Here is a 23544-nt window from a genome sequence, read left to right as displayed (position 1 = left end):
AATCTGCATTTTTGTGTCAGCAATTAGGATTTTTAATATTGTTAAAATCAGCCAAACTTCTATGAATTATGTATTATCTGACAGGTGTGTTTTCCTGTCTGTGTGTGGACAAACATTTAGACCAAAACTCTCCCTGAAACCCAGGTGAACATCATTTATTAGCAATAATACATTTATTTATATATATATTCAGCATATTTGTGCTAATTATGTTCAAAATGTATAGTTTATTTACCTCAAGACAAGAATAGGTATCAATTGTGTTCTATTTAACTTAAGAATAATTGTTCAAACTACATTGAATAATTGGAAAAAAAGTATAGTGGAGCAGATCAGGTAACTTCCTAACCTCTGTCTAACCCCTGTAGTTGTGTGTATGAACACAACATGAACTGGGTGAGTGTTAGATTCCCTCTGAGACCACATGCTGAAGAAGACTGCGGTCATCATCTGAAGCATCTGTAGGAGCTTTAGACGGAAATACCCACCGACCAACACATAATCTCTCAGAATAATCTCTCTGAGCAGCTTGTTATCACTGTTGGTGATTCCTCATTTATCCCAGCCTGAGGCTAACAGCTAGTAGTGTGGGTGAGGAATGCTAACAACTTGTTTCATGGCTAAAGACTGCAACTAATGAGGTACTGAGGGGTTTTAACTGTTCTACTCTTTGTGCCTCAAGTCAAATGCAGTCGCTCTGTGATGATCTCAAAACCAGCAGTGTGTTGTCAGTCTATCTCTAAGTATATTCTGACTTCTCAGCTGTGAATAAACCTTTAAAAACCAGCTCACAAATGTAGAGTTTTATTTTTAAATAACATTCACAAAACAGCTATAAAAAATTTTGCGTTTGTAGGGACTATTTTGGCACAGAGTAGTAATATCAGGCTTTGAATACACACATAATACTTTGTAGGAAGTTCACTTTTTGTTTGTTTCATGGACATTTGTTGACAAGCATACAATGTGAATCAGACCTTGACTTCAAGTTCTCAGTTTGAATAAACAAAAGAGGGAGACCTGTGTAATTAGCATGAGTAGCGAGCCGCCAGGGTTAAATGGACATATATAACAAAAAGTTGCATGTGAAGACACTCAAGCTTCATCAGTGGAAAGCAGAAGATGGAAGACGTCACAGTCGTCCTGGTCACATTGTTTGATTGACAGATCATCTCTGGGAGGTGTAGTCCAGAGCAACAGCGATGAGATAAGTGCCTCTCACAATAATTGTCAGGTTACATGTGTCTGATTTAAATAGAATTAAATTAGGATTAAGTTACTTAGACTTTGGCTAATGTGAGGCATCACGTTTGTTAGCTTTTCAGTCACTCCTAATATTAACTGCCAAGTCAGACAAATCACCGCTTTGAGAAAAATACCAGATACCCATCAGATGTTTTACCCACTACATGATCTCTTTGTCAGAGTCGGAGAGTGATAATTAAACGAACTCGTAACCTGTTTTGAAACAAACATGAGGTGTTACTGCAGTATATTTCTCAGCTGATGAGAAGAAGCTTGGTCTGAACTGTGTTTCACCTTTTGAACAGAGGAGAATGAGTTGACTCAGTGCAGAACGGAGCTTCTGAGTTCGGGTCTTTGTGTTTTTGTGGGTGGCGAGCCAGGGCCTTGTAGAAACACGCTGCCTGTCTGTGTTTCCACAGACGTCAGGCGGACTAACAGCACCCGACATTGAGCTTCTATTAACAGCGTGGAAATTATCATCCTCTCCATGCTCCCACACACACCTGAGTGAACAGGTCGTGTTTAGGTTGAGCTTTAGGGCACAAAGTCTGCAGTGTGTGTGTTTGGCCTTGGAAACTGCTTCTCACTGTTTTCCAGAGGATTTACTGTCTGTGTCTCTGTTTTTCTGCCTCTCTCTCTCTATTGTAGTTGGAAAGAGGTTTTGTTTTTACCATATTTAGAAATTAGAAAAATATCTCAAAATTGGAGAAGAACGATTCAACTGAAATCATGTGAACAGATACGCCCTGAGATCAGCTCCTGAGACTTTGCTTGTGATCAGGATGGTTGTAATGTTTCAACCAAAACAATCACGCTGTTCTCTTGTGCCAGTGGGAAACGGTGATGGATTTAGATTCTTTGCTGAAGTAGAAGTCACAATACTCCAATGTAAAAGTACTGCATTCAAAAGTCAATGCACTCATAATGCAGCAGAATGGCCCCTATCACTGTTGTATGATTTGATGGTTATTTCTGATCATCATGTTGGCAACATTTTAATGTTGTAGCTGATCAAGAGGGAGCTGATTTTAATTAATATATGTGTTTGGGCAGTTACTCTACTAAAAGTACAATATTAACATAAAGTGGAAGTACCCAAGGACCCAATTAAATGTAAATGAAGCCCTGAATATGAAACCATGATAGAAGTTGCAGTGCTGTGAAACTCCTCCCTGTTGGTGGAGCTCGCCAGTCAGTCCTGCGCTTATTTTTAGGCGTGTTTCCACAGGCGGCGTGTTTCCACAGCTGGGTGGTCTGCAGGTCAGAGCTCTATCTGTCTTCTCTACCTGCAGATCTGAACCCACCAGGCTCAGGCCAGATCAACACTGTACCACACTGTTCAACTCACTGTCACTGTCTCTCCACATGGCTCGAATACATGATTCCTGTCATTTAGAAAAGAGTCTGATTAATTCAGCTGCTGATTGTTTTGTGCTGATATTCAGATAGTTCAGTTTTACTTCAGAGATTCTCCGATTGCAGTTTTCTTGGTCGGTTTATAAATATATCTTAAAGTCTGACCTGCACATTCCAACTTCTGTCTCTCCACACTATAATTGACAGTATACAAACATTTTTAAAGCTTTATTAGGATCCCCATTAGCACCAACAGAATGACTATTCCTTCCTGGAGTCCATTCAATTGTATGTTCATAATAAAACATCAACTATTAAATAACTTTTATATTTTCTCCAAAACTGCATCAGGTTTCAGAATACTGTATATTTTATTTGATTTAGATTAGCGTTCTATAACGATCAAAACCGCTATGGTACAGAATGATCTTGGCACCAAGATAGGTGTGTTCAGTGTTACTTTACCTGGTCCGTACACCGTGTCCAAATCTTCTAAGGTAATACCAGATAACATCTCTCTCTCTGTTTCTCTGCAAAGTGCTAAAAGGGGTTGCCAAATATAGCCTGCTTAGGCAACTGTTAATATACCTGGGCTGTCTGCACAAGTAAAGTGCAGGGATACACTGCTTATTTGGGCCTTACAGGTATTAGAAACTTCCACAGCAATGACATGTTTTAGCATGTTTGTCTGTGACAATAGTTGGTTAGTAGTTGTGCCGTGCAGCGCAGCATTCAGAATTGTATATATGAGACTGACTGGCTCTGGTCACCGGTCATGGCTGATCAAGCTGAAAACCAACCAATTCTGGTTTATCTCTATTTTACCTTTCCATGATGAAATGAGACATATTTACTTTCCAGGCAAATCTGATGTGTTTTATTATGGTCTGGCTCTATGGATGGCAAAGACTGAATTATCTCAACTATTTGATGGATTTTCAGTTTGTCCAATACTTTGGTTTAAACCTGCAAAACCAACATTCCCATCAGCCTCAGCTGTACTTGGTGTTTAGGGGTTATTAGTATACGTTAGCATGCCAACATGCCCAATTAAGATGGTAAACATGTTAAACATTGTACCTGCTAAGCATCAGCATGTTAGCATTTTTATTATTGTATGTGCATCTTGCCATAGCAGCATTTAACATTAGTGCAGCCCCTCAGACCCACTAGCATGGTTTTATGCTCTGGCAATGGTAGTTAGAAGAGAAGTGTGGAATAAACTAAATGGAGAGTTTTAGGAGAGTTTAAGGTGGTGACATCTTGTGTAACTGTATAGCATCAACATACAGATGCCAAATATCCATTTTATCAATGTTGTAAAGATGTTTTTCAGTTGCACTGAGTGATGTTACCCTGTGCTGACAGTGTAACATAATCCTCTGGTCATTCTGGTCCAAATGCTCTTTCAGAGGGATTTTCACTTTGACAAGTCGGTCAGATTCTAAAGGAGATCCTGACAACGCTGAATTATTGTTGTCGTCATTGCGTTAAAATTGTGAGATTTTAAATGTAAAATCACCTTATGCTCTGTTTTTGCTTATTGTTACTTGTCTTAGATGTTTTAAGCTTCTCTGTATAGAATAATGTATGTGCAGAGTTTGACTCTAGAAGAAGTTTAAACTATCACGTGTTGAACAGAGAAAGTTTCTCAGCGCTCCCCTTAGGAAACTTGAAGCCTCCAGTGCACATACACTGATAATGGACTTTTCAGTGAAGTAGAAGACATGTAGTAAAGTAAGCGTATTGTGGCGATCTGCACTGCATCACACACACAGCCACCAGTCAGTTCAGGAAATATCTGTGAAACGGTGTTTCAAACTAAACCACAAGTCCAAAAGAGGCCCAGTCTGTCCAGAGTTACAGTTACCAGTGCGCTGCTCACCAGCATCAGAGGCTGCGGGGTCGGGGAACTCCGGTGTTGTTGGAGAATTTCTAAGCTTGTCTATTAAACATGAGAGGCATTGCTTGTTATTTTTTTTTTTTTTTCATTGGCCAACTTTTGAATTGAACCTCAAACTGAGTATTTTTTGTTTGCTTACTGGGATATAGAAAGATGGACTCCTAGGAGATCTGAACTGACATAAGGACTCATTAATTGGTGGTTGAACTGTGGGTTTTGTATTGAGCGCTTACTGTATAATACACTGTGGTGAACTGTGTTTTTCTTGTCGTCTGTAGGTAGGCCGACCTGATATTTAATCATATTATTTAATGCCATGACTTTACTCAAATTATCTTTCTCATATTATTAAAACTAGATACTTCTTCTCCACCATTGCTCATAATAATAATTCATGCATCACATGAACAGTGTATGTTTAATCTATCTAATATTGTGTTGGTCATAGTAGAAACTGATTTACTGTTTGTCCATTTTGAATAATACAGAAGGTAAAGAACTTAAAAACTAATCTCATATTAAATCGCAGTATTGGTAAAAAAAAAATGCTATCAGATTATTTTCCAAAATCGTTCAGCCCTAGTTTTTGGTCCAAACACTGAAAATGAATGACATCTGAACATGTAACTGGCACCTTTGTGTTGAGTGATGAGATTTGTGTTAAATCTGTCATGAAAGAGCCACGAAATGTCTTCCATCTGCAAGTGAGATGGCTCCAGAATCGTCCTCTGGTTGGCTTTGTAAAAGTGGTTTCTGTCTAAGAAAGACTGGAGGTTTTTGGAGTAGTGAACTGGGTTTTAGGATCATACGATGAGGCTGGTCCGGATCACATGACGCGTTGGTGGAGTCCAGTAAACAATGTAGTAAATCACATCAGAGAGAGAGAGGGGTCCCATCTCTGTCCCAGTCTCTTTCTCAATTCAGATTCTTTCCCTCTCTACATGTCACTGTTTACTCAGTGTCTCAGATTCTTTACAGGCACAAAGTTAATGAATGAGCTATAAATATGCAATAGATCACATGATCAGCCAAATTAATCTAGATACATTCTCAGACAGATTTTGAGTATGTACTGTAGTGTATATTTTATATTGCACATTTAAACTCAGCGATAAGCGCTTTGAGTATCTATGATAAAGTGCTATATAAATGTAATGCATTATTATCATCATAAGGTCAGGCAGCATATGTGTGACAAACAGCTGACCCTCAGCACTGTGTGTGTGTTGTCTCTTTTTGCTGCCTTACTGTAGTGTTGAGCTGCCCCCTGCTGGTAGGATCTGGTTATCACAGTCTGAGTGCGCAGTTTGCTCCTCGTAGTGTTTGTTTCTGATCTAACACTGTTGTCGATGTCAGATGTACAATCATCAGGGTGTCGGGGTTTCAATTAGATTTATTTTAGAGGGTTTCTTTGTCTTCTTTGCTGATTTAAACTCTTACCATCTATGATTCTGGTATGAATGTCACATTTCATTATCACAAAGTAGAAACCTGTATCTGTTTCAGCAATAAGTTGTGGAAACAATTCTTGAATTACTTTTTTTTTAATCAATTTTAAAATTTCAAAGCATATTGGTTTAGACAGATTTTAGTTTTGGACATATTGTCTCCTTCCTTTTATGTTTAGAGGCCCTTACTTGTTATTTAGATTAAGTCCTTTTGTAGTCTTGACTAATCCTTTTTTCTGTTTGTTAGCTGCTCAAATATTAAACTTTCCAGCCTATTAAAGTTCCGCATGACTTGCTGTCAATTACAGGAATAAAACAACAATCTTAGGAAATAGTCTTATTTATCAAATACATATAAAATCTGAATCTTTATTTTTATATAACGGAGAGTAAGATGAGGCAGCTGGATATCTGATGCTACTTGTCTGTGTTGTGACAGAGACTGACGTGTACAGTCTGAACAGGTACTTTTAATTCCTGGATCTTTATCAGTTCCCCCTCCTGTGTGTGTTTCTGTAGGAAAGGGAGAGGCCCGGGGCCAGCTGGACAGTGCGCTGCAGGACGTCAACGTGCGTTACGCCGTCCTTGAGGAGACGGAGAAGCGAGCCGTGTGCAGAGCGCTGATTGAAGAAAGAGCACGCTACTGCAGCTTCGTCAGCATGTTGAAGCCTGTGCTGGTCAGTGCTGCGTGTGTGATGATTCATGTCCACCAGTACAGGCCTGAGGCAGCCTGTAAAGCCTTTTGATCTAGAACAACCACATTAATCATTTGTGTGCATGTGTAGGACCATGAGATCAACATGCTGGGTGAGGTGACCCACCTGCAAACCATTCTGGAAGATCTGACCAACCTGACAGCTGAGCCCAATAAACTCCCACCAGCCAGCGAGCAGGTACCCTCCTCTTCCTCCCTCCCTCCTATGCTTTTCTTGACCTCTGACATTTCCTGTAGCACCACCCTCAGGCCAAATGTTACATTTTTAGCATATTCTTCTGTGCCTTAGAGCTCCATTGTTGTCCAAACACTTGGTGACATGTTCCTTCATTACCACGAACACCCACTGTAGTTTATGACTCTAATGCGGGACGTGTATTAATCCACTGCTAAAAATAATAAACAAATGCACTATTTTGTCCTGTTTGAATGACATTTTCTTAAATCTACAGTGACCAGCTGTTTAGGAAATGACTGAGCCTTTTAAGAAATCAAACTATATATTTAAAGATCAAAGTCTTCGGTAGGGAAATCAGAAAGTATAGTTTTTTTTCATGTGAAGAACACTGGCTGATCCTAAAGCAGCACACCCAGAAACACAGAGTCACCAAAATTGTTGTGTGTTTTTTGTATTTTTTCTTTTCTCAGGTGATTTTGGACCTGAACGGTTCAGATTTCAACTATACCTATCAGACGCCTCCAGCTTCTCCCAGTAACACTATGTCCAGGAAGAGCAGTATCAGCAGGTAACGCACACGCAAACCACAGCTGTTACTGGTTTACTACATACTGCACTTCTGCTAACAGCATTTCTAATAATGTCAGTCTGTACAGCTGCTTTCTTCTTAGTTTACTACTCTGTTTGCATGTTAATAAACAACGACACTGTATCACATCAACAACTTTTTTTGTGTCGTACCGTAAACAGATTAGTACAATTCAAAGTGCTTCACGGTAGACTGACAAGCCGAAAATAAAACGGTACCAATGTAAACAGTAACGAGAAATGTAAGATTAAAATGTAAATAAACATGAGAAAGAACTCTTATTAGGGCTGTCCCCGACTAAGGACTTACATAGTCGAATCAGAATTGTCAAGTGCTGTCTATCGTTGACTGATCGTCGAATCATATGTGGATGTTTGTGAGGGGGTGGGGGGCACACGGTGGCTCCGCTTTAATCTTAAGAAGCTGCAGGCAGGAAAACGGCATGCATGTCGCGGTTCCTCGCAGGTCAATTTCAAGTACTATTGAAAAACGATATAATGTTATTTGTGTGGTTCCTTATAAATGATCCGAACGTCCCGTGAGGTGATGACAGCTCTGCACAACACTGGTGAAGCTGGTGCTCTGTCTCTCTGCCTGACCAAACACACATACACGCTCCCCTCCAGCCAGTTTTAAATGCAGTTTTAAAACGTTCTTTCTCAAACAGAGAATGGGGGTGTGGTTAATAGTCGGACTTAATATATTACCATGAAAACCAAAAACTGAACGGCTGGAGTGTTCGCTAACGATATGCTGTGTTAACATCACTACATTGTAATGTTTGTTCCACTTTACTGTCTGGCAGGAGTAGCTGTTATCGTATCATACAGTCGATGGTCCTGTTATGCACTGCACACGATAACTCCCTCTACATGTTATAGTGCACTTTCTTTACCGCGGGGGTTTGGTGGGCGCCTCCGCCGGTGCATTGGTAAAACGGCTGTCAGTAAAATGCATGTTGCAGACTGCATATAAGACGGTGGCAGGTGAAAGTGCGACGCCTTTCCTGTCATCTGTCCTCCAACACTGCACGCACAAATGCCTCAATGAACATGAACAGCACACTAAACCAAGAGGAGGAAACTAAAAAAATGAAATGAAGAACCCTCTGTTAGCTAACTTTCTGGAATAACTATGCTAGCTAACTACACCTGGCTAACTACAACTTAGGGTAGTTAACTTGGCTAACTACAAAGACAAACCAACAATCAGACACAGAGAGACATACCTACTGTAAGTTCCAAGTAAATTACATGATAAATTGGTTAGTTAGCTCACAACGATGTTTATCGGTTTGATGCTATGACTTAACGAGGCGTGACGGCGTGACATTTTTTTTAACGAGGCATTACTTAACAACTAAGCAACCTTTGCAACTTTGAGCATAAAATTAAGCTATTTGTCAAAAAATATTTGGCGAACTATGAGGGTAATCAACATTGTAAGGAAATGACTCCGAAATAAGAAATATTGTAGAAATGTCAAAATACACTGGAGGGGGGCTGTAACGGTTTCGATTTTTTCACACACTTTAAAAATAATTATAAAAAGCTTTTTTCTTTTCACATTTTTATTTACAGTATTACATGTTTATCATAATCAGGCTGTATATTTATTTATTGGGAGAAAACCCGGTAGTTCTATGTAAAATCAGACATTGAACACGCCCATATCGCAAAAATGGTATGATCCTCCTTTCATTTCTCTACCCATCAAAGCATCGAATCTTGACCTTTTCGGGATCAGCCCTATAAATGATAAAATAATGTTTTTGTTAAATTAAAAAATTGTTTTTGTAGAAAAACATGTTTGTTTCTCAATGTAAGGTGCCTGTTTTGGTGTTGCATCACCTGATCAACTTTAAACGGCCAAAACTTGGTTCAAAAGCAATTTAGAATATTTGTAGTCTCTTTTATGTTCAGTGGAAAAAGAGCAGCAATTTATTTTTTACAACCAAACTTCTTTAAAAGGTTGTTCTTTATTATTTAATTTTGACATTCCAGTTAAGTTTTTATGTGTTTTTAAATGTAGGGTTTGTGTGTTTTTCTAGTAACTACCAGTCTGGATCAGTGAGGCACGTTCCCTCCTTGGACTCAATCAGCTGTGCTGTTGATGGAGTACACATCCAGGTAACACACACACACACACACACACACACACACACACACACACACACACACACACACACACACACACACACACACACACACACACACACACACACACCCACCAGACTTATTCTGTAGTCTATTAACTTTTTGCTCATATAAAAACCGGGCATTATTTATTATTTTTTTAGGATTATTTTGCTATCAAAAGTATGAAAATTCATTAGATGAACTTTCTGATGACACTTTATTTGTTTCATAAAATGTCATTACATGTTTGTTGGTTGTTTCAACTTGAAGCATACATTTGATATACACTATAAGGCCAAAAGTATGTGGACACCACATCCTCGAGTGTACCTTTTTGTTTCGGGCTGTCTTTCCCAGTTTTGCTCTTAGTTCCAGTGAATTGAAATCTTAAAGCTAGAGTTTGCAATAGTATTTTCGACAGTAACGTGCTTTGAACTTAAAGGCAACAATTTGTGGAAGTTCCTTTCTTGTTTCAACACGACAATGCCCATAAAGCCAGGTGATCTCATCCCCATCCAACACCTTTGACTGTAAGCCAGGCCTTGTAACATCAGTGTTGGACCTTACTGATGCTCTTGTGGTTGAATAGGAGCAAATCCCTGCAGCCAGGATCAACATCTAGTGGAAAACATGAAACCAGAAGAGTTGAGGCTGTTACAGTGGCAGATTAATGCCATGATTTTTGGAATAACATGTTCATTTAGGTGATCACATACTTTTTGCCATGTACTGTACGTCAGTGATACTTAACGAATGATCTAATAAAGCCAAGCTAAAATAAATAAATGTATGCTGTTAAGCTTCAATTCCACTAAAATGCTAATTCTGTTTAGGCATGTTTAATATCTTAAAGGCCCATTTCACTCACATACAACACTCCCACAACCCCACACACACTCTGACCCTTCTGCCAGCTCTCAGCACCCAACACCTCCACTTTAAAATTACACTGTTGGCTTTGAGGATCCACGAAATAAGAGCTTTTCACCGTGAGAAGAACTCCACACACAGCTCTAACCCTCTCCTGTGTGTAGCGCTGCTCCTCCCCCTATCTGCTGATTGGCTGTGATGAAACCGGGCGGTCCCTCAGCGAAGGGAGCTCCCCCTCTCGCCTCGGTCGTCAGGGCAGCCGCGGTCACCACAGTTATGCCGCTGGCCATGGCCACCACCCTGCGCTGAGCCGCCGCGTTAGCCGCAGGGATATGACCACTGTGAGAAAAAACTATAACTATTACATTCCTCCCAACCCGAGTACCGTCCTGTGTTTTTACCGTGTTGTAACCGTCTGTCTTCCATCGGTTTAAATCTGACCATCTCACATTATCTCCCGCTGCTTTTACCGTGTTATTCCTCATGTTTTCCATCAGCTCACACTTGGCACTGATTTTATACCCTTTGCCTTTGTTTCCACCTTATTTTTCTCCAATTTCCTCCGATTAAACCTCATATATCTCTAATCCAGCTCTGGTTTCCTCCCATAAAATCTTAATTTTAAACTCTTGATCCTATTCAACACAACATTGTACATTTGTGTGTGGTCACATGTACAGTAATAAGTGTTTGCCTGACTTTGTGTATTTATGGTATATTTTCTGCCTTATCTTTTAATGCGTCATGTCTGTTTGTATCTATAATATTAATCTGTTGTGTTCTCTCTTTGACTCTTCTGATACATTATGTATCTCTCAGTACAAAATTTGACTAACTAAATTTAGTAGATTCTTAAATTTTTGGTAAAACTTGCAGCTGATTTTTTTCTTTTTTAGCGTTCAACCTTCTTAATAGTCATTCATCAATCATTAATCAGTCAATAGTGATTGATTTAATTCTTTTATTTTTCTTACTTCAAGCTAAATGGGGCGTCTTTTTTTTCTAAAGTTCTTAAGCAGGGGTTGTGCGCTAAAGCCAGGAACTTGACCTTAAATCATTGTGGTCTGCTGGTAGCAGACTGCTTGAGTGTGAAGTAGAACGATAGTCAAGTTTCAGCTTTACAGCTTAATCTATACTTTTATTTTTGAGGCTATTTTTGAGGTTATTTCTGCGACAAGCTAGGGCTGGACGATATGGCCAAAAATGTTAACACGATAAAAAAATCATATCATCCGACATCCGATAATTATCACGACAAATCATTATTTCTTTAAGTTTAAAGGCAGATTTTTGCTCCTGAGTGAAAGTTGAAGAAACCAGTTGTCTTATTGTGGCTTTAAACTATTCTTCATGGTCAGAACAAACACTTGATGTCATGCAGTGGATCACTTAAGAAATCTGAGTTAGAACATTCAAAACAGTTATGATAAAGTAACACACATGCATGAGTAAAATTAAAATAATCAGCAATCTTTTCCTCAATAAAACAAATATCTTAATAGAAAAATGGTAAATTCATTCATGAATCAAATTAATTACATTTATTGAACATTTGTTATATTGTTATTGAGGGAAATTATTTTCCCGCCCTACAACAAACTAATATTTACATTTATTCATTTAGCTGACGCTTTTATCCACAGCGACTTACAATTGCTTTATATGTCATAGGTCGCACGCCTCTGGAGCACCAAAGGCATGTGTCTTATCCACTGCACCATCAACACCCTTAATATCTGCTGATACGTCAGGTTTTTTCAGTCTAGCTTTAACAATTATTTTTATTAGCAATTTTGTTAAAAAGTTACTTTCTCTATTAATTATTTGTTCTATAAAATGAAAATTGTGAAAAATGTTAATCAACATTTCCCATATGCTAAGGTGACGTGTTTAATTTGGTCCCATCAACTATATTTATTTATTAACAAGATAGTTAGTGTACAATGATATAAACCACAGAAAATATGCAAATCCTAACATTTAAGAAGTTGGAACTACAGAATGTTTACGAATCATCAATCGACACTTGAATACTTGACTAATCATTTCAGCTTGTTATTTTGACTAAATATGTTGAAACGGCTGCAATATATCAAACAGCCTGAAGGGGACAGTCAAGCTGAACTGTTAACGAGGCGTTTCCCCTTTTTTTTCAATAAGTCTTAGTCAATCTATATTATCAATATGTTACTCCAAACTTTCCACATTTGATCACGTCATCCCGCCCTGCAGTCCTCAACCAACAGTCGTTCTGCTGTTCAGTATCTCGTTACAAGTCTCTCTCCTGTTACCAAGACACCCACTCTGTTGTGGACATTTGGTGTAATTTCGAGGGTGTTAATATTACTGTCAGTGGTCCTGTGATTTCGGAGTGTTTTCTTGTTAATCGATGATGGAAATATACCAAGTTTGTTTGACTTCAATTTGAAAAGTTTATTTCCAAAGTTAATTACAAGGAAGATGAGCAAAGTGCATCACATAATAACTTTAAAGTGATTTACTGGAAGTCTTTAGAAGTGCCTCATTAGTCAACTGAGGAGTCTTCTGAAGTCATTTAAAACCACCATTAATGCTGTGTTGTCAGTTACTGATTTTGAAAGACACGGCTGGTGATATTTTTCTTCAACAAATCACACAAAGACCCAAATCAACAATCAACGGATCCTACAAACAACTACTATCTAATTCCTCTGTGCCCTAGAGCTCTATTGTTGTCTGAAAACTGATAAAATCACAGTTGCGCTGGTAGACATGTTTTGTCATTACCAAGAACACACACTGTACATTTCAGTCAGTCCCACAAACCCCGTCCTGCTGCCAGAAATACTAGAGCAGCAAATCTGCTGCTGAAAAACAATCCCAAACCAATGCATTTCCTCCATTTTGAGTAACATTCAACAACAGTGAACAGCTATTTTAGGAAATGGTCGAGCTTGTTTTTGTAAAGTATGAAACTATATGAGCTGTTTTTAAAGAATTATGTCTTCAGGATCGTAGGGCTGAGAGCCACAGACTTAGAGTATTTAGTTTTGATCTTTTTTGTGTTTTGTTGACCGTAAGAACAATAAAAAGCATTTTAACGGTTTTGAAAATTAAGACACTTTGGATCCAAACTCTTCAGTCACAATTGGTTATTTGTCTTCGCCAGCAGTCACCTTGTGGAAACCAGCTTCTTCACTTGTTGGCAGTTTCTCTTAAATACCTGTTAACTTGGAAATCTTAACTTTTCCCATTGAACATAAATGAACAAATCGAGTTCCAGTTAGCTATAGTTTGAAGCTAACTGGGACTCTTCAGTGACAAAGGCTAACCAAGTCAACAGAGCCTTTCCCCTTAAAGAAACGGTTCCCACAAATGGACAAAACTAAAACTTGAAATCCTTAACTTTTAAACACCACAGAGTACAAGCTGAAATACTAACATGTTGTGTTTATGTTCATAGACCTGCAGCCAATATGGAAGTCCCACTTAATACAGCAATTGCAAAAGTAATCAATTAAAGAAATTATATATTTTTATGAACAGCTGACATGGAAATATATGTTTGTCGGTGACTTTTATTTAATGTGAAATGATCCTAGCAACCTCTTTGTTACCTGCTGCTACAGGTGTTGCACAGAAAAATACTTTTATGTGTGATGAGGGACTTCTATGATGGCTCCATGGGATTATATTCTGTGTACTTTGGTAACAATATTGTCGTTTACATTGACGGTACGTGCTCATTAAATTGACTCTGACTGGTTTATTTATCACAGGATGGACTTGGCTCTACCAATCAGCTTGCGGCTGAGGGGTGCGGAGCGGCAGAGAACGGCATGTTGGCTCCGCCACACAACGCCTACACACATCACGGAGAGAGAGCTCGCGCCATGTCTGCGTCTGGGAAGGTAAAACACACACACCGATAATACTACTTAAACTCTTCTCTCAATCCTTTTGTTTAAAATTAAAGAAGGACCTGGTTTCCCCTCTCATCTCCTTCTTTCCTCGTTTCCTCTCGTCTCTTCTCCTATTCCTTTTTTTCTGTCCTCTCCTTCACTCCTCACCTTATATTCTCACCATGTTTCCTTTTATCTCCTTTCTTCTCATCTCCTCATCTTTGTTCTGCTACTCTCCTCACTAGGGCTTAAAGGATTCATTGATTAAATTGATTACTAAAATTCATAGATGCAAATTCTTTGCATCGGGGCTTCATTTAATCCATATAACTATATAGCACACTGTTTCACACAGACATTTATTACTGTCGCACATCGCGCTTACGCTGTGAACACGACGTGATTATGATGGAGCTGTTTGTAAAGTTGAGTAAGGAGAGAGACAATAGCGATGGATAAAGAAGAAAGTGTCCAATGTATGAGATTATTTCAAGCTAAGGCACCCGGTGTTCTGCCAGCGGAGCACAGACAAGGTAACAGCAACTTTAGCATTTCACTGAAATCATGATTGATTAAGTTGAAGACTAGCTAAAGTAAGCCTCAGACCTCAGCTGAAAATGTCCACATGTGCGAGTTGTACCCCCGCAGTAATGAGTTAACTGGGTGTTGGGGAGCTGCACCTTTTAACTCCCCTCCAGCTCTCTTTGTAGCTCAGACAATCCCTGCTACCTGCGTGTGCTAATCCATCCTTTCACCCATATTCTTTCTTTATAATTTCTATCTTTATAATAACAAACAGCAGCTGTTTCGTGTGTAGGTTCGCTCATTTCCCGTTTCACATTTCACGTGGGTTTTCTTGACAAAACGTGGTTTGGAGACCAGCGTCTGGTGACAAAGCCGCTGTCAGCTCGTCTAGTGTGTGACCCCCTGTCACCGATCAGTCACGTAGTGTGAACGCCACAATGACTTGATGTTGACAAGTTATGTAGTCTGAATAGCACAACCGTCGGCCGACGCTGAAAGTCGTGTAGTCTGCACGAGCCTTTAGTATAACTTGAATAGCACTCATGTGATGTTTGTGTTTGTAAAGCAGCTGTCTGGTTGTTGGTTTGTATTTTTACGGATCATGTATTTATACAGTATATGTATTTGTGTTTATGAAACCCCAAGTATATATTGCAGATTTATGAAGTTATATACAGCATGTAATCTAAACTAAACAGCAACTAAACCAGAGGATTTTTGTACAGCATAATAACACACATGTAATGATAGTATCTCAGAAACTGCAGCTTAACAACAGCGTCTCTCTCATATTAACAGAAACGGCTAACTAGTTTAATCAGCAAAATACATATGTTTGTAATCACAACTCAAGAAATGTGGACATTTTTTAAAACTTTGTGTATAATGGAACTTAATGAAATCTTAAATCACAAGCTCAAGAAACTCAAGTGGAGCAAATGTACAGACATACAAACTTAAGAATAGCCTATTGTAAAACTGATGGTTGTTGTTGGTCTGATGTTTGCTGTATGACACACTATGAATTTCCGAAAGGACCAATAAATATCTATCACCTATAAGCGTGCACAGCTGATCCTATTACTGGGGTGGCGCCGCAGCAGCCGCCAAGCAAAAGTACTTCTTAAACAATGCATCGGTGAATCGTTAAAATAATCTATAGAAGCTTCGAGTACTAAAATCATTGTTAGTTGCAGCCCTACTGCTCACCTTGTTTCCTCCTCTTGTGTCCTCCCTTATTCTCTCTGGTCGGTCATGTTAATTGGAAAACTGTAAATTAAACTTTTTATAAATAACCCTTTTAATAAACTGTATAACCTGATCCTCTCTTTCTCACAGTCGTGCTCGGCCCGGGATCAGCTGGCATTGACATTGGGTGCGTTGAATTCAGACGCCCCGAGGAGCAGCAGGGACTCCCTGCACTGTTCCAGCGGCTACAGCACCCAGACCACCACCCCGTCCTGCTCTGAGGACACCATACACACACACAGTTAGTATACACACGCACACACACACACACTCGCACACACACTTAATCCTTTGTCCCTGTGGAGACCTCTCATGTATTCCCTAGCCCCTTACCCAATCCTTAGCCTAATAGTAACCTGAACCCTAAAACCAAGTCTTTTTGTCTCCACAGTGACATGAGTCCCCATTGGTTAGTGTGCATTCAAGTTAAAGTCGCATGACGCACACATAAACAAAACAAATTTTGACTACATTTTCATGTCTTTGTGCATCAAAAAGACGTCTAGTTTCCTTCTGCATCCAGCACTCATACAAAAACGGGAGAAAATACAAATGAGCTTCTGATTATGCGCTCTCTGAAGCAACTATGAAATGTCTGATCTAAATAGAAATTAAAGAGGCAGCTTCACCAAAAAACAAGTCCCGACAACATGATTATAAATATGAATGAGCTCTAATCCCAGTAAATCATCTGTATGACTGAGCCTCTCTGCTGTCCCCTGTTGTATATCTCTGATTGAAACTGACTTTTTGCTGACTTGTCTGTCATCTCAGTTGTTAACTAGTTTCCTCTGTATTTCTCTGTGTTACTGGTGTACCATCTCCTCTCTGGTTCTCTGTTGTGCTCTTTCAGTAGTTTTGTGTTTCCTTGGCTAAACTTCATTCCTTCTCTTCCAGCTGTAAAGAGAGATCCTCCCCTCTATGGTAGGTTTCTGACTTCCTGTCTGTTTATGAGCCTGTCTGCCTTCTTATCTCCCAGCTAGAGTCAGGGTTTGACTGCATGTCATCGCATCACATCTTGCTTTACATTCATTTATCAAATCTATTTAGGCTCAGTTTTCCAGTTATAAAGAAAAAGTAGCAGACCGGTTAGTAGGGATGTTGTGATCATGTTTAATGACTGATCCAGATCTGACTCCTTTAATATTGTGTATTGAGCCCGATACTTATTTCAACTAAATGTTGATAAAATATGTATCTGACACATTGAAATAACCTGACACACCCTATGTTTCACATATTTAGCAGATTAAAACAATTGATCAATTATCAAAATAGTTGCTGACTAATTTTGATAATCAATCAATCAGTTGACTAAATGCTTCACCTCTAGACATTTTGCAAACTATGAGTCACTTAAATCAGTCCTCATTTGGATTTTTGTAAATGTAAAAAGTCCAAATTGATTGTAGCTAAAAGTAGCTGCGGCTGCAACTACCGTTATTAATTAGTTTATCAATTACTTTTTTTTAAAAACTAAACAATTATTAGTTTAAAAGGTCAGAAAATAGTGATAAAAGTGCCCTTCACAAGTTCCAGAGTGACGTCTTCAAATTGCTTATTTTATTTGAAACCCAAAGATATTTTTCATTATATTAAACAGAAAAGCAGCAAATCCTCATATTTGACGTGTTTGTTTCATAAATAAATTTAATGTCTCCTCTGTTGTCAAAATTGTCATCTATTATTATTTTGGTACTAAACTAACGTCCCTTATTTAAATGTGTTGGCTGCTGACATGAATTTCTCTCAACATGAGTATCTTATAAAATGTTAGTGTTAAAACTTTGATGGTTCCTTTGTCCTCAAACAGTGAACCACAAAAGTTAGAAACAAACTGTGTGTGTTTGACCTTTTTATAAAGTCGTACAGTTTTACGTCATTCCCATAAGGTGACGTCTGTTTTAAACATTGTTACTCCTGTTTGTCTGTTTGTGTGACTTAAAAGTAATTGTGTTTAAAAGTAATTGTTTCCTGTTTCCACAATGATGCATCTCCCTAATTTTTCATACACACACACACGACCAGCGAGTCACTGATGTAATTATGTGTTCATGCTGCTTTTGTCTTTCTGTTGACGAGATGAAAACACTTCATCAAATGTCATCAAGATAACATATAATAGATATCCGGCTAAATGCAGAGCACCAACTAATATTTTCTTTGTCTCTCTCTTTAGTGGACTACGAGACCATCTCTCTCCACGGAGACGCAGACTCCTTCTCCTTACATCACCTCTCTCACGGCAACACACAGTCAGACTTTGACAAGTCCTCGACCATCCCGAGAAACTCCGACCTCGGTGTCCAGTTCAGGAAGTTCGCTCAGTCTAAGCGCCCCTCCTCCACAGTCAGCCTATTGGCTGAGCCCGAATTAACTGGCAGGGTTGTCCACCAGCTGCCGTACCAAACCGCGACAATCAGGCGCAAACCGTCGTCCAAGCCGGCGTTTCGCAGGGGCACGATCAGCGGGGGGGTTCCCATCCCTATCTGCACCCCGCAGGTTCCCCCTAAAGCCATCGGAGGAAATGGTGGGAGTGACGAGAATGTTTTCACAGCGCCCTCTGCTGTTGGAGCAGGAGGTTTAGGGTACAGTAAACTCTGCACCTCCACACAAAGCCTCAGTGCCTTACCGCCTCCCTCTTCATCCCCATACTACCAGCTGGTCCCAGGTCAGATGCCCATCCCGGTGCCTGTACCCACTGTACCCTCCCTGCCACCAGAGCGCAGCAATGCCAAACAGTTTCAGCAAACACCACAGCAACAGCAGCAAATCAACCAACAACTTAACTATCAGCAGCAACAGGGTCAACTGCAGCAGCACAACCAGCAACTGCAGATTCAACAGCAGCAGCAATATCATCATCTGCAACAGGTTCAGCAGCAGCAGCAACTACAGCAACAGGTTCATCTTCAGCAGCAACTACAGCAACAGGTGCAACAGGTTCACCAACAGCTACATCCACAGTTTCAAGAGCAACATGTTCAACATCAGCAGCAACTACATCAACAGATGCAACAGCAACTACAGCAACAGCAACTACAGCAACAGGTTCACCAACTACAGCCACAGTTTCAAGAGCAACATGTTCAACTACAGCATCATGTTCAAGAGCAACAGTTTCAACAGCAACTACAGTCACCGTTTCAACAGCAACTACAGCAACAGATTCAACAGCAACAATCACTGCTTCAGCAACCCCAGCAGCTGCAACATCAACAAGATCAGTATCAACAACAGCTGAACCAGAAGCAGAAACAGATTCTGTTCCAGCAGCAGCAGGCCCAGCTCCAGCCCTCTGCTTCCCAGGTAGAGCCCTCCGGTCTGGGCCACAGTGATCACTATCAGCCCCAGGCTCCTCCACCCTGCATCCAGGACCAGAACCCGGAGCAGCTGAGCCAGGAGGGAGGAGGAGACATGCTGCACCAGATCAGAAAAGTAAAGCTCAAAAGGACCATCACCAACGACCGCTCCGCTCCTCTCCTGCCCCCTCCAACCAATCACAAATTAGGCTGAATGACTCATTTGTTTTGCTTCCCTGCCGGTTAACTGTTTAGTTTAATGGGTTCAGCGGCCAGAAGTGTCAGCACGGACTGCACAGAGCAAAATCAAACAGACTTCCTGTTAAATACAGATGGTTAACTGATTTAATCGCTGAAACTAAACGTGTGTCTTATTTTATTTTCTAAAGTTCTGCTTAAGTTTTAGGCCGTTTAGGTTTGTTTTAAACATTTTTGAGACTTTGTTGTCATTTCCTGTTGCTGCAGCGACCCTCTCTTGCCTTTTTTTTGTGTTTGCATTTTGATTGTGCATAAAGTTTTTGTCTGAACCATAGAACTGTTGATTGTTTTAGTAAGCACTCACTTCCTGGTCAGAAGATCGTGGTAATTAGCCTGGGTGTGTTTGATTTGCCTTTTGTCGAGACTCCCAGAATGGTGGGGTTTAGTAATTAGTCAAGTAGCTCCTCTATATTACATGGTTGAACCATGGTGTCTGGAGGTTTTAATTTGTTGGTTGTGGGCCAGTGTCGGTCCGGTGAGTGAATGACATTTCAGTCATCAGAGTTTGATTTATTCTTGGTCATCTCAGAGACTCAAACACCGAACTTGAAGGTCACGACTCTGGAATAAAACCTTGACAGGGTCTGTAGATTGTAAATATGTTAGAACAACAGCAGCAGGTTGGATGTTTTGCTTAAAGGCACGTTGTTAAAAGGTCACTCACTTTCTTTCACCGCGTACAGTAACTTTAACTGAATATAAGTCAGAATATAACAGTTTCCGCCACAGGGAAGGCAAATGGTTCCACTGAGATACTGTTTGTTGAAAAATGAGATTTATTTGCAACTTTTAGAGGCAACACTGTTTTAGGAGAAGGTGACAATGGATGACGATACCTGAGAACATAGCGGGCTATGAGAAGAAGAACTACAAAGAGAAGTAGAGTCGATCACAGCTGCTAATAACATTCAGGTCTGTGATGGTTTAACGGCGGTTGTCAGCAGTTACAGGGGACACGCTACCATGTTGGAAGACTTTATTGAACCATCTGCTACCAAAGAAAATACACTTTTTAGATATTAATGAATGTAAATAACTAGAGACTGAACACAAGGTTTTCATATTTATATTTGAAAACATTGGCCAACATAAGCAATTATTTTGATAAAGAACCCTTTAATTTGAGAATTGTGGTTGAGGTATGTACTGAGTAGACAAACTATGTGATGGAGACACTTTCTAAATGACCACATACATGTTTTTGGCATTGCTTCTTACTTACTGGCTGACATATACCCAAGTACATTCACTTTAAGTTGCATTAAATGATGTTTGACTTCTATCAATTGTTATGTTACCAGTAGGAACACTAACGACACCAGAGCCAGATCAATACATCATTCAGTGTTAAGTTAATGTGGATATATTGGTGCATCTGTATACGTGTCGGCCAATACATAGTTTGTCCTTCTGAAAGCACTGAAAAATCTGTTCTTATTTTTGCACTGTAAAATATCTAGTTCAGTTCATATCTTGGTCACAAATATGTATTAACTGCATTTAACGGTTCCTTAAAACATCTGTTATTTGATAGACACTTTTCCTCACTTAGCATTACAGTATCGCCCACAAAACTACTGTTTCAGTCTAAACAACACTCATTTAAAAAAGTCTTTGCACAGAAACAAGCAACAATTATTCCTTTATTAAATTACACAGTTACATTTGATCACTTAAGAACATCAAGCATGTGGTGTTTCTTGAATTTGTTCTTAGGGCTGCAACTACTTGATTAATCTGCCAATTATTTTGTCAATTAATTATTTTCTCTTTAAAATATTTCCATCACATGTTCCTGAAGCCAAATGACATTCAGTTTACTATTGCATCAGATTAAGAAGCTAAAACTAGTGAATTTTTAACCCTTTCGCTTGAAAAAAAACACAGCAGATTTACTTTCTTTAAATGAGCTGCTTAGAGCCAATCAGAGTCCAGGATTGTGTGTGTTTGCAGCCAACTTTGAACTTTAAATGAAATTATATTTATCTACAGAGTTTAGTTGGGCTCCAGTAGCTGGTTCTATTTTGGATCCTGTTCCAAGTTGGTAAAATATTTAGAGCTGTAAATTTCTTAATTCTCATAAATCTCCTATTTGATATGTTATCTTCTCTATATCTTCTTTGTTTTTTTTTGTTTTTTTACAAAACCTGATTCCAGATTGAGTCACTGCTCACATCTCAGATATTTTCAGTGATCAAATACGTTGATGACTTTTTCTCTGGTTGGATAAACAATCAGAAAACGGGGACGCGATTTCGAAACATGGATTCGATCAACGCAGCTTTATCTTAAATCTGCATATTTCTTCAGCAGCAGCAAAATAATCCCCCTCTCCCGAACGTGATATCAGACTGAATAATCACGTGAATGGATTTAGTTGTTATAAAAGACGTGTTGCCTCTAAAAGTTGCCTGTCAAGTGTCGACTTTATACGGTGAGCCGTCAGAGCATGCTGGGAAGCAGGACTGTAGCTACCGCTGAGGTCATGTCCTTGGTAAATAAGAGTTAACTAGAGCTCAATATATATTTTTTGTTTTTTTTATGAAATCCAGTAAACATTTGGTCTAAAACAGTAAAAACTAATGACAACTTCCCAGAGCTGAAGTCTTCTTTTGTATGATTCTTTTGTCCAAAACCTAAAGATATTCAGTTTACCATCATAGAAGAAAACCAGCAAACCTTTTCATTTGAAAAGCTGCAACTGGTAAATTTGGCATTTAAAAAAGTCTTAAACGATTAATGGATTCATCAAAATAGTTTCTGAATTAGTTTTTAGAGCAAAAATGTTAAAATGTGACATTTTTGGCAGGAAATTAAAGTTAATAATAAAAGCAATTTAGTATTTTCCACCAGAATGACTTACCTGAAGATATAAATACACAAAATGTAACAGTTTGGTTGGTCGTTCATTGAACATTTCTTTGCCGGGTGGGGCTTTGTGGTCTGAACATGCCCTGCTGGGAAGATGTCTGGCAGAAACCAGCTGCATGCTGGGAAATGCAGTCCAGTCTCCGGTCAGCTGGTCGTCCTCTGTTCTCAGAGAAACTTTTGTGTATTTAGGGATTTCCTGCAGCTGATTCAAGTGTTTATATTGTTGATGAGACAGAAACCCTGCCTTCTGATCAGTCTGAGAGCTTCTGATATTCAATAGATTGATTGGACCCAAGTTGTGTGTGTATATAGTGTATTAGTGCTTCTATTCCTGGGAGAGATCTAAATCTATATATAAAAATGTATGTATACATATCCTGATTGTATTTTTGTTGATTTATTGATCAGACGACGTGATCAGATCTGACACCACCATCGGTCGTCACTCGTCATATTTTTGTAGAAAAGCTTTAAAGAAGGAAACACAGTGAACTTCCTGATGTTTGAGGATCTGAAACCTGATTGGATGTCTGACTGTCGAGAAGCAAACAAAGGACTAATGGACGACATGAACCAACGGAATGTAGAAATGTTTTGCTCTTCATCTTTTGATGTTCGCTGTGGGATCAATAATAATAATAATTGATTCATCAATTCTGGTGGTACACTTTCTTTGTATCCTGCATTGTTGGTGTCACTAGCTGGAGCAGTTAATATTTAATCTTTACTGGGATTAACTTGTTTCACACTGATTTACACAAAGCACAGATTATTTTGTTTGGGATGGGGGACTGACCTAGTGCCAGGGCTGGAAAAAGTATTATTGGTTCATCTGACAATTATTTTCATTATGATTATCCACTTTATTGTCTATATAAAAGTTGTACACAGTACAATGTGTTCTCTGCATTTAACCCAACCTAATTGGAAGCAATGGTGCAGCGCCGGGGAGAGGGTTAGTTAGGTCCGGGGCCTTGCTCAGGGGAACCTTCGGCAGTTGTCTGTGCTGGACTTGAA

General features: G+C 39.3%; 1 protein-coding gene across 2 annotated transcripts in view; it reads left to right on the top strand.

The window, feature by feature from the left end:
• Positions 1 to 23181, top strand: part of mtss1 (MTSS I-BAR domain containing 1) — a 69650-nt gene extending 46469 nt beyond the window's left edge. The window contains exons 7-14 of one of the 2 annotated variants that reach the window (XM_038695706.1): positions 6472 to 6629; positions 6738 to 6845; positions 7316 to 7413; positions 9485 to 9563; positions 14201 to 14332; positions 16187 to 16337; positions 16994 to 17020; positions 18276 to 23181. In XM_038695706.1, the coding sequence (XP_038551634.1) occupies positions 6472 to 6629; positions 6738 to 6845; positions 7316 to 7413; positions 9485 to 9563; positions 14201 to 14332; positions 16187 to 16337; positions 16994 to 17020; positions 18276 to 19612 (2090 nt within the window). In that variant the 3' untranslated portion in view covers positions 19613 to 23181. The remainder of the gene's footprint in view (positions 1 to 6471; positions 6630 to 6737; positions 6846 to 7315; positions 7414 to 9484; positions 9564 to 14200; positions 14333 to 16186; positions 16338 to 16993; positions 17021 to 18275) is intronic. The other variant, XM_038695707.1, reaches the window with a different exon arrangement.
• The last annotated feature ends 363 nt before the right edge of the window (positions 23182 to 23544 follow it).

The sequence above is a fragment of the Micropterus salmoides genome, unplaced genomic scaffold (assembly GCF_014851395.1).
Source record: "Micropterus salmoides isolate LMB-PRFRI ecotype aquatic unplaced genomic scaffold, ASM1485139v1 Ms_hic_scaffold_4, whole genome shotgun sequence".
NCBI classification, from domain to species: Eukaryota; Metazoa; Chordata; class Actinopteri; order Centrarchiformes; family Centrarchidae; genus Micropterus; species Micropterus salmoides.
This window is presented reverse-complemented; position numbering and strand designations above follow the sequence as displayed.